Raw genomic sequence first — 15,396 nt, 5'->3', positions numbered from 1 at the left:
AGCCTAAACCCTCTGCTGCAGAAACACTCCTCTGGTTTAAGGAAAACCAGTTAAAGGTCCTGGAATGGTCCAGTCAGAGTCCAGACCTCAATCTGTCTGAGAATCTCTGCTTTGATTTAAAGATTGTTGGACACATGCAGCAGCCATCCAACCTGAAGCTCACACACCCCTACCCCACAAGGGTGTGAATACTTTTGTAACCTACTGTAGTGCTCACATCTTTTGGTTCCCCGATGCTGCTTTCGAGTCTACTTAAAGAAGCCAAAACAGTTTTAGAGTGATATTCATCTTTATTATCACGTTAAAATCTTTTCTTAACAAATTTCTGAATATTTTACACTGAAAAGACAAAAGCAACAGGAAGAAAAAAAATAAATCATAAAAACACGACTTTATTATTCAGTTAGAAATACGTCACTCACCTTTGTGTATGTAAACTTTACCTGTATCAACCCAAACAAACGAAAGTGAAAATCCATGACATTCATAGCAGCTTCACATTTCTGTTTGTGATCAGATCAACAGGCATGTTTGTCATGGTTTGTTATACTGATCTGACAGGATCACAAGGAAACTATATGGATGCATATTTTACTCAACTGATGCAATCTTAATGCATTTCGACAGCTTTATGGGGTGAAAAGAATAGTGCAACAATTCTAAAGTGGGTTTCAGTGTAGACGTTACAAATAACTTATCTGTTGTGGTTAGCTCTTTGAATGACCTCAGTTTAGAGGAACAGAGTTTAGGTGCAACAAGACTGATGAGCCAATGACTAGTCTGAGCGCAGGCATTAACTAAGTAGATTGAAAAAAAAAAATCGGAGAAGTTCATGCAAACACTATTATTTAAACCTTTACACCATTCATTTTCCATAATTTACATGGAATTCTATAGTTAATTAGAAACATGAATGGCACTAGCAGCAGTGACATGTAGCACTTTTAGGAAATCCAGGGGTCACATCTGGCAGGAATTTTCCTAATTCTGCCGACCTACCCATCCATTTCAAATTTGACAGCAACGTAAAGGTTTAAATAATAGAACTTGCATGAACTGCCATGAAAATCTTGAAACTGGAGGTGTTTTAATGCAGCAACAATCTGCTATGGAAGAGGATCACCATTTTTAGATGGTGAATAAGCTCCAAGACGGACCATCAGCCTATAACAAAACTGGACACCATACAGGATCCTGGAAGTTGAAGCCATATGGTGGTCCCAGTACAAGCTGTAGATCCTGCCCCTCCACACAAACTAACTAGACTTTGCCCTTGTTAAAGAAAACAAAACACTTCAGATACTTATTCAGGTCTTAACGTAGTTCTCACCTTGCTGCTGTACGTTCAAATACCCATTTTTTAATACGTCAGGCTGTAATTAGTTATTTCATGCTTAAAAGCGAGGTCTTCTAACACCAAAGCACCACATGCCGGTTTCAGAAATAGAACATGGCAGCTTCCATAAACTTGGATCTTGTGGCTTCAATTCCCAACAACAAGAGAAGGCAGGGACACGTGGTCTATCAGTATACATGTCTATGGTTATAATACTTGTTGATGGAATGGACCCACCGCCAAGGCAAATGGCTGCTGTCTTTAAACCACTCCAGTCTTCAAATTTTCTACCATTTCCACAACCTGAGGTCATTTCACAAGCTGTCTGTAACAGGTAAGATGTCAAATCTTTATAACTTTCACACAGAAATGCACTTCAAAATGAAGGAATTATCACTTTAAGGGTTGTACACCTTTGACGTGCATCCATCTTTAGGCTGATGATCTTGAAAACCAAATACAAGAGTAGAATTTACTTTCAGTCAAAGGTATATGTAGTCTTTGAAAGCTCCGACTACACAATACATAAGTGCTTTGTGGATCAGATTATATGGTGATTGTGAACTGAAATACACGGCGGCTTGTTTTCATGCCTAATAACATGACAGTGTGTAGGTGTGTAGGCAGCGCAATATCCCAACTACACATAAGAGCAACAAAAAAATAATTAGGTTTGTGTAAATGATGATGAAATGGTTAGCTTTACTTCTCAATAATTCAACAAAAAAATCATAGTTTTGAATTCTTCTTAGTCAAACGAAGTCATAAAACGTCTCCTGTCAGAAACTAATTTTTGGCATTGGAGAATCTTTCTTTTTAAATTTAAACCAAATGTACCGTGACTTTTGAACATGTTGCCATGACTCGCTAAATAAACTAAATGTATCAAAGTATTTTGAAGTGGAGTTGCTAAATATAGGAAAGTCAAAAACGGCAAACTGTTACCGAAGGAGCCTTTACTTTTGTTCATAATTAGTCAAATTATTGAAAGTATTTAGATCAAAGCATACTTGTACATTTTAGTCACACACAATCATCAGTGGAATGGTTATGAATGAGGCTGAGCTCTTTGGTCAAAGAGAAAGGAAAAACAAATAGAAAGTGTGCTTCTTTTGGACATGATACAGCTTTGCACCTTTGGACAGTGGTTTGGTCTCTTTTTTGTGGTTTTGGTGGGCAAACCACAGGATGACCTTTGGGTGGTTTACAAAGAAGAGACAGTCTCCCCATTTTAAGACGCATGTTCCTCCTCTCTCTGCTCCGTGGACTCTCCTCTCTGCGACACGAGGAACGACTCCCATACAGCCAGACACTGAAAGACAGACGGACATCTTCATAGCGTGATGAGACAAAAGATTTGAAGCATCTTCATGACTAAAACAGATACAGAGGAACGGCCAACCGCAGCGTAGTCTGTGCTCACGAGATAAGGATTTATGCTGCCATCTTGCTAGATGCTAGAAGGCGTCCTTAAATACTGTGGCAGCAGACCATAAATATCTGAGTAAGAAAACTAAAAACTCAAAAAAGGAGCCCAATGTTTGGATATTATTATAATTATAAGAACAAGAACTTCAGAGAATGTGGTATTACATTTCACAAGTCAGTGTTTTATGCCATATTTGCTCATACATCATTGAAAATGTGACCTTTTCAGTTTTTGTCTGTCTTGTTCACTCTGTGTTTCTAAAACTATAAGAAAATCATCCATATTATTTTTTATTTGTGTGTAATAGTGATAAATTTACCCACCATTGTAATGCATAGCTAACTACACCTCCCAAAAACCTGGCTGCTGTAATTACTGTAAAGCAGGGCACTGAAGACTGGCATCTACCAGGTAAATGAATAATAATTAGTAGTAGTATCGTATTTTCTTAGCAGGTAGTAGCTCGGTGAGTACCAGTCTTGTAATCCTAAAGCTGCAGGTACGAGCCCAGGTTGTGTCAGGAAGGGCATCCGGTGTAAAACAATTGCTAAATCTTTCATGAGAGTTTGCTTGCTGTGGCGACCCCTGAAGAAGGAAGCAGCCGAAAAAACAAAAACAACATTAGGATCATATTTTCTTAAATAAAAGTATTAGTCTACAGACCATCTTTAACCTATTTTATAGCTAAAGTATACGCTAAATAATAGTGACTAAATACTGAGGTGCATGTTATATAAGGTCTCAGAATTATGAGGTAAAACAAACTACATTATATACAGTAGGTTGAAGCTATTAGGTTTTTTTGTTGTTGTTGTTGTTGTCCTGTTATGGCATTTCAGGCATACCATACAGAGAAGATGGCTGCCTACGTGTGCCAGAACAGATTTGCTCTACAAAAAGGAGATCTCAAGATGAGATCCTAGTTGCATTATTTACTGTATTGAATTAAGACTGAATCTAGCACTTTAGGCAGGCTACATTGTTGTAATAGTAACTTGTCTGTAAGACCTTCAACCATCAGGACTGTTTGTGAATCGGTGCAGGAAGGTGTGTGTGTGTGTGTGGGGGGGGGGGCACATATGTGTAACAGAAAGACTTACTGTATATAAAACAAAACAAAAAAAAAACCCTGTGTTCATGTTATATGGGTGTATATATGTGAGTATGCCACTTGGAGACGCACAGTTAAAAGACTGCCGTGAACAGTAGAAGGCCCGCCATTTACAGCACCCAAGAGCATAAAGGACAGCTTGATCCAGCCACTGAAGTTATTAGTCTAAGGGTGCATTCACATCAGCCCTGTTCAGTCTGCTTTAATTAAACTCTTGTTCGCTTGCCTAGAAAGTCCGGTTCGTTTTGGGAGGTGGGCAATTGAACAGGTTGATCAAAGGGTTTGGCTCGATTGACTCGGAGCAGTGTGAATAAGAACTGCAGCAGCTGAAAATGGAACAAATGTTGACATTTTGGTTCCCAATCAAACCGAGTCTACCAGACTATCAGGTGGGAATACATCCTTAGTGAAATTAACTCCAGACTCTAGTAGCCAACCACTGGTTAGATTAACATGTATAGTACCTAATAACTTAAAGTACATTATGTTCTGGTTATAATGATTTGGTCATTGTATCACTTGGTTTAATGCTAGCTAATTGATATTAAATGACAGCATGTTTTTCCAAAACCTAGTGCTTGACCCATTGCTACAGGGATGTAGAGCGCCTAGTTTGTTTGTTTACTTGAACAAGAGTGGTGGGAGGATCATTTCAGAATTCTCTTGTCTTCTGTTTTTACAATATGCATGGTGTATGTTTTTTTAGGTAAAATAGTGATATTTCTGTGTACTTCTACGAGTAAACATTAAACAATAATAGGTATAGCATCTACCAAAATGACACCCAGAAATATTTCCTAGCGTTGTCAGTGGCAATTCCAACATATTTCTACATCAGCGATCTTCACCATCTGTCTTCAGCAGACTGTTGTACCAGCACAGCTTCCAACTGCCACCATTTAAATTACAAACCAGCAGCTAGTGTTAATGCTGAGAGTCTGAATGTTTATGTATTGAATGACTTTAATAATTGTGATTTTAGACAGGGCTGCCATTGATGAGAAAAAAAAATATTAACTATAACTCCATCAGGTTGACTTTAATTATCATTTTAAGGTCTGGATCTTAACAAAACAACAGGTCAATCTGGACCCAGCCCACATGCTATACTGCACTGAAATACTTTGGGTACATTTCAATAAAGAGTGGTATGACTCATGTTTTCACATAAAGGCAGCTCCATTCCGTACAAACATAAAAGCTCTTATATTTTTAGTATTTTCCCTGTTTTAACATCACGTCTGCCATTTGCAATACAGGTACAGATCACAATAAATGACCTTCAGTCCATCGTTTCACACAAAACACCATTATCTCTGGGAACAAATGTTACAAACAAAATACTATGATGTTTTATGTTGAAGGCCTGTTTTTTTGATAGTTCTGCTTCAGAGCTCCACAATGGTAAAAATTAAGCATCAACATGACAAACAGGGAGATCTTATTACCAAACTCCATATATAGCATGAATAAAGGCAAAAAACAGAATAAATATTGACAGATTTTGTCACCTATTACACAACAGCATAATGTAACAATAAATCAATACTCATTGTGTTCAAATGATAAAATAGGAAAACATTTTACCAAAGATATGGAAAGATAAAAGTTAGGCTTAAATGTTTATTCCCGAGTTTGTCTAATCGTATTTTAATTATTTTAAATCGATTCCGTTTCTCCTAAAGGTTGACAGGTTTGTGGTGGGGAGGGACTCACTGATGAACTTATTTTAATACTAAATTTAATAAAATGGATTTGGGTATTGCTAGTTGTTCTGGACCTTTGACCTTTTCCAGGAATCAGATTTGGACTTGAATGTAAAGCTTGAGAACCCCTGCTCTGTAGTCTAGTGGTTTATTCATCTAGTCCTTGGGTAGCAGCTCCCACCAGGATTAATTCAGACATTGGCTGATGTGTTTGTGTTTCCCATCACTGACAAAGAGATTATAAACACATTTAATACTGTCACAGTGCACCTTCAACTGTCTATCTCAGCACTTCTCGGACTTTTTCATTTTATCCAACTCATTTCTTCCCGTAAATTCTAGGTGATCTGATCAACAAAGGGTGCTGTGTGTGTGTGTGTGTGTGTGTGTGTGTGTGTGTGTGTGTGTGTGTGTGTTGCTAGAGACAAAGCAAATCCCTCCTTTATTGCGCAGAAGTAGTAATCTAGATGACAGGGGAGGCAGGAAATCATGCAGCCACCGAGTGAAAGCGAGAGCCCCACTCGCCAGCAGACGCAAACACACTCGAAAGTGGTTCTGTGAACTCGGGTTCTGCTCTGTCAGAACACATCAATAAAACGCTGTAAGCTTTACCAAGGTAGCCGCAGTTTGTTTGGAGGCAGCGATAAGTCAGCGCCTCGGCCTGCCGACTCTCTTTTTAACAGCCAGTTTCTCTCAGAGGCATCTGCAGGACCTTGACAGACAAGGATGGACTTGTGGTCGTGGAAATAAATTTAGAAGCAAAAGCCCCACTGGTCAAGTAAAAAAAAAAAAAACCCAGGGGAAAAAACAATCTGAGTCGGCACACTCACTAACTTTTAAATCCTGGGTTTTAAATGCAGGATAAAGGGAGACACTGCTGTATACTTAGACTAATACTGGAATGGATCATTTTAGTTTGTACAGAAACTTATCAATTATTGCTGAACTGCTGCATTGTGATATTAAAGGTATCAGGTGCCAAGATTGTGCACTGAGTGTGACAGCAGCTCTCACCCTTTATGCCTTATATTTACCTTTCTAGTGTACATGTGACTTTTACTTTCTTCTTTCTTTGTATTCTTCTTGCACATATCTTGTCAGAATAACGGCTTGGCAATATTCATGTGATGTGACAGGAACTGTCAACAGTACGTGACAGCTGAGGCTGGGGTTCAAGCGTTAAGGCATCAAATGCCCTCAGGAACAATAACACTGAAGCTCTTTGGAAGACTAATACACTTCTTCAACAGCAATCAAAAAAATCTGTTTCTCTTTAATCTCAAATTAAAGGCCTACCTATTCTTAAAGGATTGCATATCACCCGCAGCCTTTGTAACAGTATAGCAAGATGTCAAGTATGAAAGTATGTGTTACGAATGACCCTCAGCTCAAATTATCGCTAAATATCTGTAGTTATAAACATTTTTATGATGGGTAACACAGTGGCTGGCGGTGCATTTCACACTTAGGCCTTCAGTGATGTCCAACTTAGTCAATAAATACCTTTCATTACGCCAGCATTTATAACACCAGGATTGGAGAGTAGTTAGAAACAAACTTCAGCAGTACTAGGCATTACATCACCTCAGTTGTGTACAAAATGGGCTATTATCCGGCGCATTTTAAAAATCAACAAACCCGCATCAGCAATTAAACATATCTGGTATGCTACTGTCGAAACTAAATAAAATAGAATAAAATAAATAAAATGTTTGCACACACCAAAACGGCTGTGTCCCCCAAAACACATACTTCAACACAAAATTCATTCTGGAACAGGTTAGCTAGCTCGGGGGTCGGCCGTCCTTCTCTAACGAGATCTAGCTTCTCTTGGAAAGTTCGCCTTGAAAACAGCCTTGCCAGTATATCAGCAACCAAATCAACGTGTTGCTGTCCTTCGGCCATTGTGGGTTAAAAAAGTTTTTAACCGTTAACAGTCCCAGGTATGACTCTGTTGATCTGCATAGCATTGCTGTGGCTAAAACTCGTAAGTATCCATGTCCAATCACAGGACACGTAAATGTCACATTCAATGTGAGGCCAGCTAGAGGGCCTTACTGACACAACTCATGATCTGATTGGCTATCGCAACTATCTATTAACTGTATTTGCCCGTTCACTTACAGTGCACAGACGCCCGCATTGTTGATTCTGAAGGCCCGGGCAGATTTCATACAGCCTGGCAACATAAGATAGCTGACTTCTGATTGGATAAAAACTTTAACCTAAAAACAACAGCACTGGAAGGAGCATAATATGACATGAAGAGAATATTAATACTTTTAGATATCTAGGGAAAGTAAATTGAAAATTAAATGAACCTTTATCATAATTATGATCATGATTCTTGGTTATGTTAGGCCAGCAGAGAAGGCCTTGCTGGCCCTGACACTCCACCACTGGGGTAACATCAATTAGCTGTGGCCGCCATCTTGAATTGGATTGATCAGTTGTAGATGTACAGCCAGTAGATTACTTTCTGAGAAGTTCATAGAAATCCTCCCAGTTGTTCATGAGGTATTTTGCTAACAGAAGCATTCAGAGTACGTGTCTACCTCACCAAATTATAGCTCAATATGTGTAAGATCTGCTGAGCTTTCGCCATGTTTGTGTTTTGTAAGGTCACTTGGTTGTGGTGGTTACTGAACTGGGTTGACTACAAAAGGTTATCAGTTGTTGATGTGCATCCACTGATGACTTTCTGAAAGTTTCATTAAAATCTGTTCAATGATTCATGAGATATTTTGTGAACAGTACACACAAACAACCGCACAGGCCAAAACATCGCTCCATCCTTCACCCTTTGGTGGCGAGAGATTAAAAGGAATGTCTAAAAGATATCAAAAACCCTTTAAAGTCATAAGCTAACATCCCAAACCTTTCTAGGCCAAATATCAAATTATACACTGTGGTATAATTTGATAATCAGTATTAAATATGGCTGCCGCCCACTCCTGCCACATAGAGCAAAAACTAGCAGTAGATGAGTGGAGCTCTGAAGACAGAAATCTGTTGAACATACACACTGTTGTGTTATTTTGAAGCTATTGTTGCGTTTGTGCATATGTGGAGCAGTGTAGCCATATGGTGTGTGAATGATTTATTGTTGTGGAGCATAGAGAGATGACCCGTGAGGATCTAATAAGACACTTGCAACTGGAAGGCTTTTATACCATCCAGGTGATGGGGGGTGGGAAGGTTCAGACTGGGGAGTACAGAGAAACGATGAGTTGCTAGAAAAGGGCCTTGAGAGAAAAGGGAAAAAAAAGACAAAACAACGGATTCAAGCATTGTATAAAACAAAGTCAGAAAAGTCTTTAAACTGATTTATAATCCAATGAAACATGTTTTGTAAAACAAATCATATTCTGAACTTTTCTTCTTTAAAAGAAGCTTTTTGTCGGCTGCAGAAGGCAAAAGGTGATGATGTTTTTGCCGGTGTCTGTGTGTCTCTTCATGTGTCTGTCTTGTCAGTAAAATGTTATAAACCATTTTATGACATTTTACTGAAAATCTTAGAAAGTACCCATTAGATGTACATCTACAACTGATCAATTTTTGAGTAGCCCCAATTCAAGATGGCTGCCACAGCCAATCTACAAATGGTTATACCTCAGTGTACTTTTATACAAATATTGAGGTAAAATTTGGTGTGGTAGTAGCAGACAGTCATTCACAGCAGATATTCGGAGCTCCAAGTGATCGTGCGAGATGTTGCAAATAATGTTATTTTCATGTTATTACTCCATCATTTCTCATCATAAGATGATCTTAATTTATCACTGTGGCATTGAAAGCCAAAGGGTGATATGCAATCCTTCAAGGAATGCTAGGCTGCTAATCTTATACTGTCTTAATATAAGCTGAAATACATTGCTGCTAGAAACTATGCACCTGCTGACTCTACGCTGAGCGCACTGAGCTTGCACTTTAACAACATCCATCCATTTTCTCCGCTTCTCCTTTCAGGGTCGTGGGGTGCTGATGCGAGAGGCGGGGGACCCCCTGGACAGGTCGCAAGTCCATCACAGGAACACAGAGAGACAAACAACCATTCATACTCTCACTCGAATCTAGGGGCAATTTTAGAGTTGAACCTAGCATGAATGTTTTTGGTACCAGGGAGAACATGTATACTCCACCCAGGTCGGAAAGCGATCCTGCAACCTTTATTGTTGGGAGGTGACAGCTTTAACCACTGCACTGCTGTTTCACCAAAAATGTATTTTTATTTTTATTTTAACTATACTAAAGTGCCATGCATTTTTTCTGTTTTCTGATTTTATATCTCGTCACGGTTATTTGGTTGTTTGCTTGTTCTCAGCTTGGTTAGGCCTGACACTCAAATGTTTTCTAAAAAAGCCTGGATCTCATGAGGAAATTAAATTTAAAAATGCAGTTCTAATCAAATCAGGAATTAAGCTCCTAAAACAATATGACAATTTAAAGTTTGCTTCAAAACACAAACAAGCTGGGTTGTACTTCTGCTGCATCTTGTACAAGCAGCATTCGCTTAAACACATCTGCACTGCCGAAAGTTTGATTTACACATCGCAATCGAACGATTATGCATGCTCCAGTGTAGGAAATTTAATGTACTTTAGTACACTTTTGAAAATATCTGGTTTATCAATTTCTCATGCACATTGTCCATACTTTTTCTGGACTGTGAAATCAAACACAGCTTGATCTTGTGCAGAATCATGTGAAACTGGTGCCTCTTCATGCATAAGTGCCTGCAGGGTCATACACATGAGGGGTTACGGGCAAATGGTTAGCACAAAACATCAACCGCCTGGTACAAAATGACCCAGCATTTGACATAATAACCAACAGGTACAAAATGATAAACGATAGGTACAAAACAACAACTGCTGGGCACAAAATGACACTTGCTAAGTACGAATTGACAACCGCTGGGTGCAAAATGGCAAATGAGTGGCACTAAGTGGCGAAGAAAGGAACTAATCTGGAACTTTTTCTCCCTCTAAAGGAGTGCGAAGCAAGACAAATGTAAGAAGCACTGGTGTATGGTTATAAGGTAGTGTATAACTGAAAGATTTTTCTAATTTTAAATGTCTCCATAGCAAACAGAATAACTAAGCTTCCTGAGTCAGACAGCAAATACAACAAATAAAGCTCCAAGTTGGCTATAAATATTGATCACTAATAACTTTAATAATACTAAAAATTAAAGGTATCCCTTGCTTTAGAGCAGAGTGTTAATCTTTAAAGTAAAGGCTTTTCTTTGGGCTGATTCTTGAGCTTACCTTTTCATAGTACTCCATATTCTTCTCAGCGGTAGCGACAAAGGCTGATCTGAGGTCAGTTCTCATAATGGTCTTCCAGCGGGACCAGTCTCCCCGCAAGGCATTGTTGGCCTGCTCCATTCGGTCCGCTAGATTGTCCACTTCCTCCTGCAGCTGCCACAAACAAACGACAAATGACAAAGCAGCAACACTCCCACTAATAACGTTACATATGTGAGACTTAATGGTGCAACCTGGGTGCCTTCTTGCTCCAAATACAATCCAGGATAAGAATATTGACTTTGTGGAAAAAAGCTAAATAGGAAAATTAGAGGACATTGAAATAGATATAAGAAGTATGAAAAGATAGTCATTTTGATGGCATTAATTCTAGTGGTCACAAAAAAATATGGAACAGACAATTGCTCAAAATTATATTAATTTGTGTTTTTCTGATACATATTAACCATTGTGTCAGCTATGCACACTCCAAGATAGACAAAACAAGAACTGGACATCTGATTCAGTAAAAAAAAAATAAAAGTTTAAAATATGGCTCTTTATTATTTGATATTGTAAGATATTTGTGCCAAATATTTACACAACTACAGTTTTACAAAAAGGAACTTCTAAAATACTTTTAAAAACAAAAATATAATTAAAATAAATACTAATTGATTGCAACTAATTTAAATCCTAATTTAAGTCATATTTTCAAATAAATTAAATTAACATAAATGAAAAAGTGCAAAACAAAGCACCGACCCACGTCTCACTTCCAGGCCAATGAATAAGAACAAACAACTGAAAAACAGAGAGATGCTGTACTGTACTGTGCATATCTAATGCTGAATTTAATAGCATCATTTTACTCTTAAACAAGGATAATATTTTCACTAAGCACAAAACATCCTTACCATATTCAGTCTTGTAAAGCCACCAACTTAATTTCGGCTCAACTAAACATTTTTGGTTAAACCCGCTCGTTCGATGTTTATTACTGTGGCTCTGACAACATGCTAAGTAAGCTATGTAACCAGTGGAAATACGGTAAAAAGAGAGCAGATAGTTGAATGGAGCGCGGCACGCGCGGTCCACACCAAGTTACAAAAGGTGCACGACATAAACACCGCGCTGGACCTTCGCGCAGGGGCGGGGACAGCGCGATTGTGTCACTGGTGGCGCGGTGAGGTAGATAAAGGTAGCGGTTTTGGGGGACTGGGTGGAAAAAAAACATGTATAAAAAATGACGTATTTATAAAAAACAAGCAGAGCTTAGCCTGGCAGCGGGGTCACCAAAGACTGGCGGCCCGCCAGGCTTATAACAGCCTGGGGGAAACCCTGTACTCTTTTGCTTCTTTGTTAAGAACAAATACCTCACTTTTGCCAAGATTACATTTATATCCAGAAATTTTACTCAATATATTTAGGACTAAAAGGGCAGCGGGGTTAGAACGTGACAGGTCAGACAGGAGTAGCAGAGGGTCATCTGCATACAGGACCACCTTTAACTCCACACTAATTTGGGATATATTGAGATGAAACTGTAAACCAATGGACAGACGCTCCATTACAAAGGCAAATAAAAGAGGCATCCCTGCCTTATAGAGCGATGTAAGCAAAACTTCAAAGCTTGTGCCATTCGTTCTGACAGCTGCCTTTGGGGCTGCATATAATAATCTTAGCCATGAAATCAGTGTTTCCCCACATTGAAATTTTCCCAAAATAGAAAACAGATAATCCCACTCTCCTCTGTCAAACTCTTTTTTAGCATCAAGTGCAATTAAAGCCTCAGTAGTTGTGGAGAGGTTGTAAACCACATGAAATACTTTCTGCAGATTTTAAACCCAGTTTTTGAGGGTAAAACTGCTTCTAAGTAACTTTCCCAGCAGTTTCAAGTCAACATTTAACAGGCTGATAGGACGATATGAAGCCCATTATAATGTATGTATTTACCTATTTTTTTTTTTGTTGTTGTTGTTTTTTATAGAACATGTAATAGGTAAGAAAGCCTGGAAACACTAATATTTTTCATATTCTATTCTCTGTATTCCATTCTTATCGAGAAGTTAAAACACTGAATTTAAAAACCCTACCATATATTTCAGGGCTGCCTAGAAAGCCTGTTATCTGGACTTGTCTGCATCATGCTCTGCAAATTGGAAATCTGGAAAGCTTGACGTTCATAACTCCGGTGTCCCAGAGTATGAAGGGAACATTCCTGATAAAACCTGCCATGACATAACCTTTAATTCTGTCAGACTGTTGGTCAGACAAACAATTAAAGAGGCATCTGAGAATAGTGCTCAAATAAAGCAGCAGTGCCCCCTCCTGGCTGCCTCCGTGTGAGACAACTCGTAAAATCCACAAGACTTTCCAGTTCTGATAAATTGCTTAATCTTGACATTTTTGGACAATTATTTTCACAATTTCTCTTTAAAAAAAGCTGACAAAGTGTTTAAATGTAGGGTGTTGAAACATAAACAAAGAAATAAAATCAGCAATGTAGTGCACTTCCAATCTATTGTACGGCTCTATGACATCTGATTTTATTCTAAATTTCAATTTTCATTTTTATAAATTTCATTTTAGAATGTGACGAATTTCTTTTACCTAAAATTTCAAGAATTCAATGAAAAAAGGTCCAAAATTCATGAAAATTAATAACATGTCAACAAAAACGCAGCTAAAAGTGTTTTAGTTCAACAGAGCACTCAATGATTAGTAAAAGGTGCATTAAAATGTTGAATAACATGAAAGAAAAGTACATTCTTTGGTAAAATAAAGCCACTTCACATATAAACCCAACATTCACATCAGAGTTTATGAATATTACAGTACATATAGAGTAAAACTAATGTATTATAACGCTGTCTTTCACTCACTACATGACGAAGATGAGCATTTTGGAAACGCTTCACCTAAACAGGCACTGCTGGATTATTTTTCATAGCAGAAAATCTGATTCCACACGAACAGCTGCAAAGTATCTAAAAGTCCTGTCTCATCTCTCCTGATGCGTTTCCACATGGAAGAGTTTGTTGAAGTCAAGAAAAACAACAGTTTTCTTCTTCTGTTTTGTTCAGACTAACTGTTCGTTGTGCGTTCTCAGTCATATACGAACAAGATTTATGGAAAAGTCGTTATTTCTAAATGCGGTGGGGTTGTGTCTGCCCCTCACACAGAGAGGCAGTAGGGTGGGGGGGCTTGATCAGCTTAAGAGGAAAGATCCTCCTACAGGTACTTTGGACTGTGGCTAGACAGCAAATTGGACTGGACAGCACACACCGACCACGTATACAGGAAGGGTCAGAGCAGGCTGTACTTCCTGAGGAGGCTGCAGGAAACTCCTGTGGATGTTCTATCTGCTAGTTTTCTTTTTTACACCGTGCTGTGCTGGGCAGGCAGCACATGCAAGAAGGACACATCCAGGTTGGACAAACTGATCAGGCGGGCCGGAGCTGTGGTCAGCATGAAGCTGGACTCTATGGTGACGGAGGCAGAGAAGAGAACTGTGGACAAACCTTCATCACCGTCATCATCAACCAGAGGAGTGTGTTCTGTGACAGACTGCTCCTTCCAAAGTGAAGGACTAACAGAATGAAAAACTTTTTTGTCCCTCATGCCATCAAACTGTCCAACTCCTCACTGTGGGGGGAGGAGGGGTAACAGGAGGACAGAGGACCACCGCCACCCTAACAATATATAGGAACTGGTTCTACAAGATTATTTATTGGTAAATATGTATACACTGTATACATGCTATTTATCTTTACTTTGTTTGCATTTTTATATGTGCTAACTGTTACATTTTGACACCCTGTGCTGCTACTGTCCCTTTTTTGAAATCACCTGTGCATGGCTGCTGGACTTTTAATTTCCCTGAAGGAATCTCTCCAAGGGATCAATGAAGTTTTATCTATCTATGAATGATGCTCAAAAAGTGGAATATGGTGAAATATTTCTAATAACCATTTTTTGTCGATTTCACAGTTTCTGTGATTGTTTAAAGCCAAAATCAAAAATACACATTTGATTAATTTCACAGCCCTACTGGCCAGCTTGTCTCTGTTTTGTTCACGCTGTAAATGGTGTACTTCTAAACTTTAGAGTTCCTCAACTTCATACAATTAACCTTTAATAATAATCGATATTTGACATTTTTAAAATCAGCTCAGAAGCGTTCATGTCCACATTGCAATGCGTCAAAAAAAAGATAGTAACTCCCACCCCTACTGATTTCTGTGTGTGTGTGTGTGTGTGTGTGTGTGTGTGTGCGAGATGAACAATCAAAGTGAGGGAATGTTAAATACTTACTATTTCTTCGTCATTTTTTCTTGATCCCATGGCCTCGTTCTTCGCCTCGAACTCAGCCTGGATGTTATCTCTGCGTCTCATCACACCCTTGTTAAACAAAAAAAAAAAAAAAAAATACTTTAACAAATCTTTTTTTGCATTTTTTTTTTATGAATCACATCCACTGAGCATGCACAGGATCAAAACATTCAGGGGTGATTTATTTAGTTGCTTTGTTCATAAAAAAAACAAACCTTCAAATAACTGCT

The 15,396-nt window shown here is 38.6% G+C and overlaps 1 protein-coding gene across 1 annotated transcript in view; it reads right to left on the bottom strand.

Moving 5' to 3' along the window:
- Positions 1-270: 270 nt before the first annotated feature.
- Positions 271-15,396, bottom strand: part of snx7 (sorting nexin 7) — a 33,676-nt gene continuing 18,550 nt past the window's right edge. Inside the window, exons 7-9 of the mRNA XM_017414031.3 lie at positions 15,149-15,235; positions 10,853-11,005; positions 271-2,648 (exon numbers count right to left, since the gene is read on the bottom strand). Of these exons, the coding sequence (XP_017269520.1) occupies positions 2,568-2,648; positions 10,853-11,005; positions 15,149-15,235 (321 nt within the window). The 3' untranslated portion in view covers positions 271-2,567. The remainder of the gene's footprint in view (positions 2,649-10,852; positions 11,006-15,148; positions 15,236-15,396) is intronic.

This window comes from Kryptolebias marmoratus, linkage group LG21 (assembly GCF_001649575.2).
Source record: "Kryptolebias marmoratus isolate JLee-2015 linkage group LG21, ASM164957v2, whole genome shotgun sequence".
Classification (NCBI taxonomy): Eukaryota; Metazoa; Chordata; class Actinopteri; order Cyprinodontiformes; family Rivulidae; genus Kryptolebias; species Kryptolebias marmoratus.
This window is presented reverse-complemented; position numbering and strand designations above follow the sequence as displayed.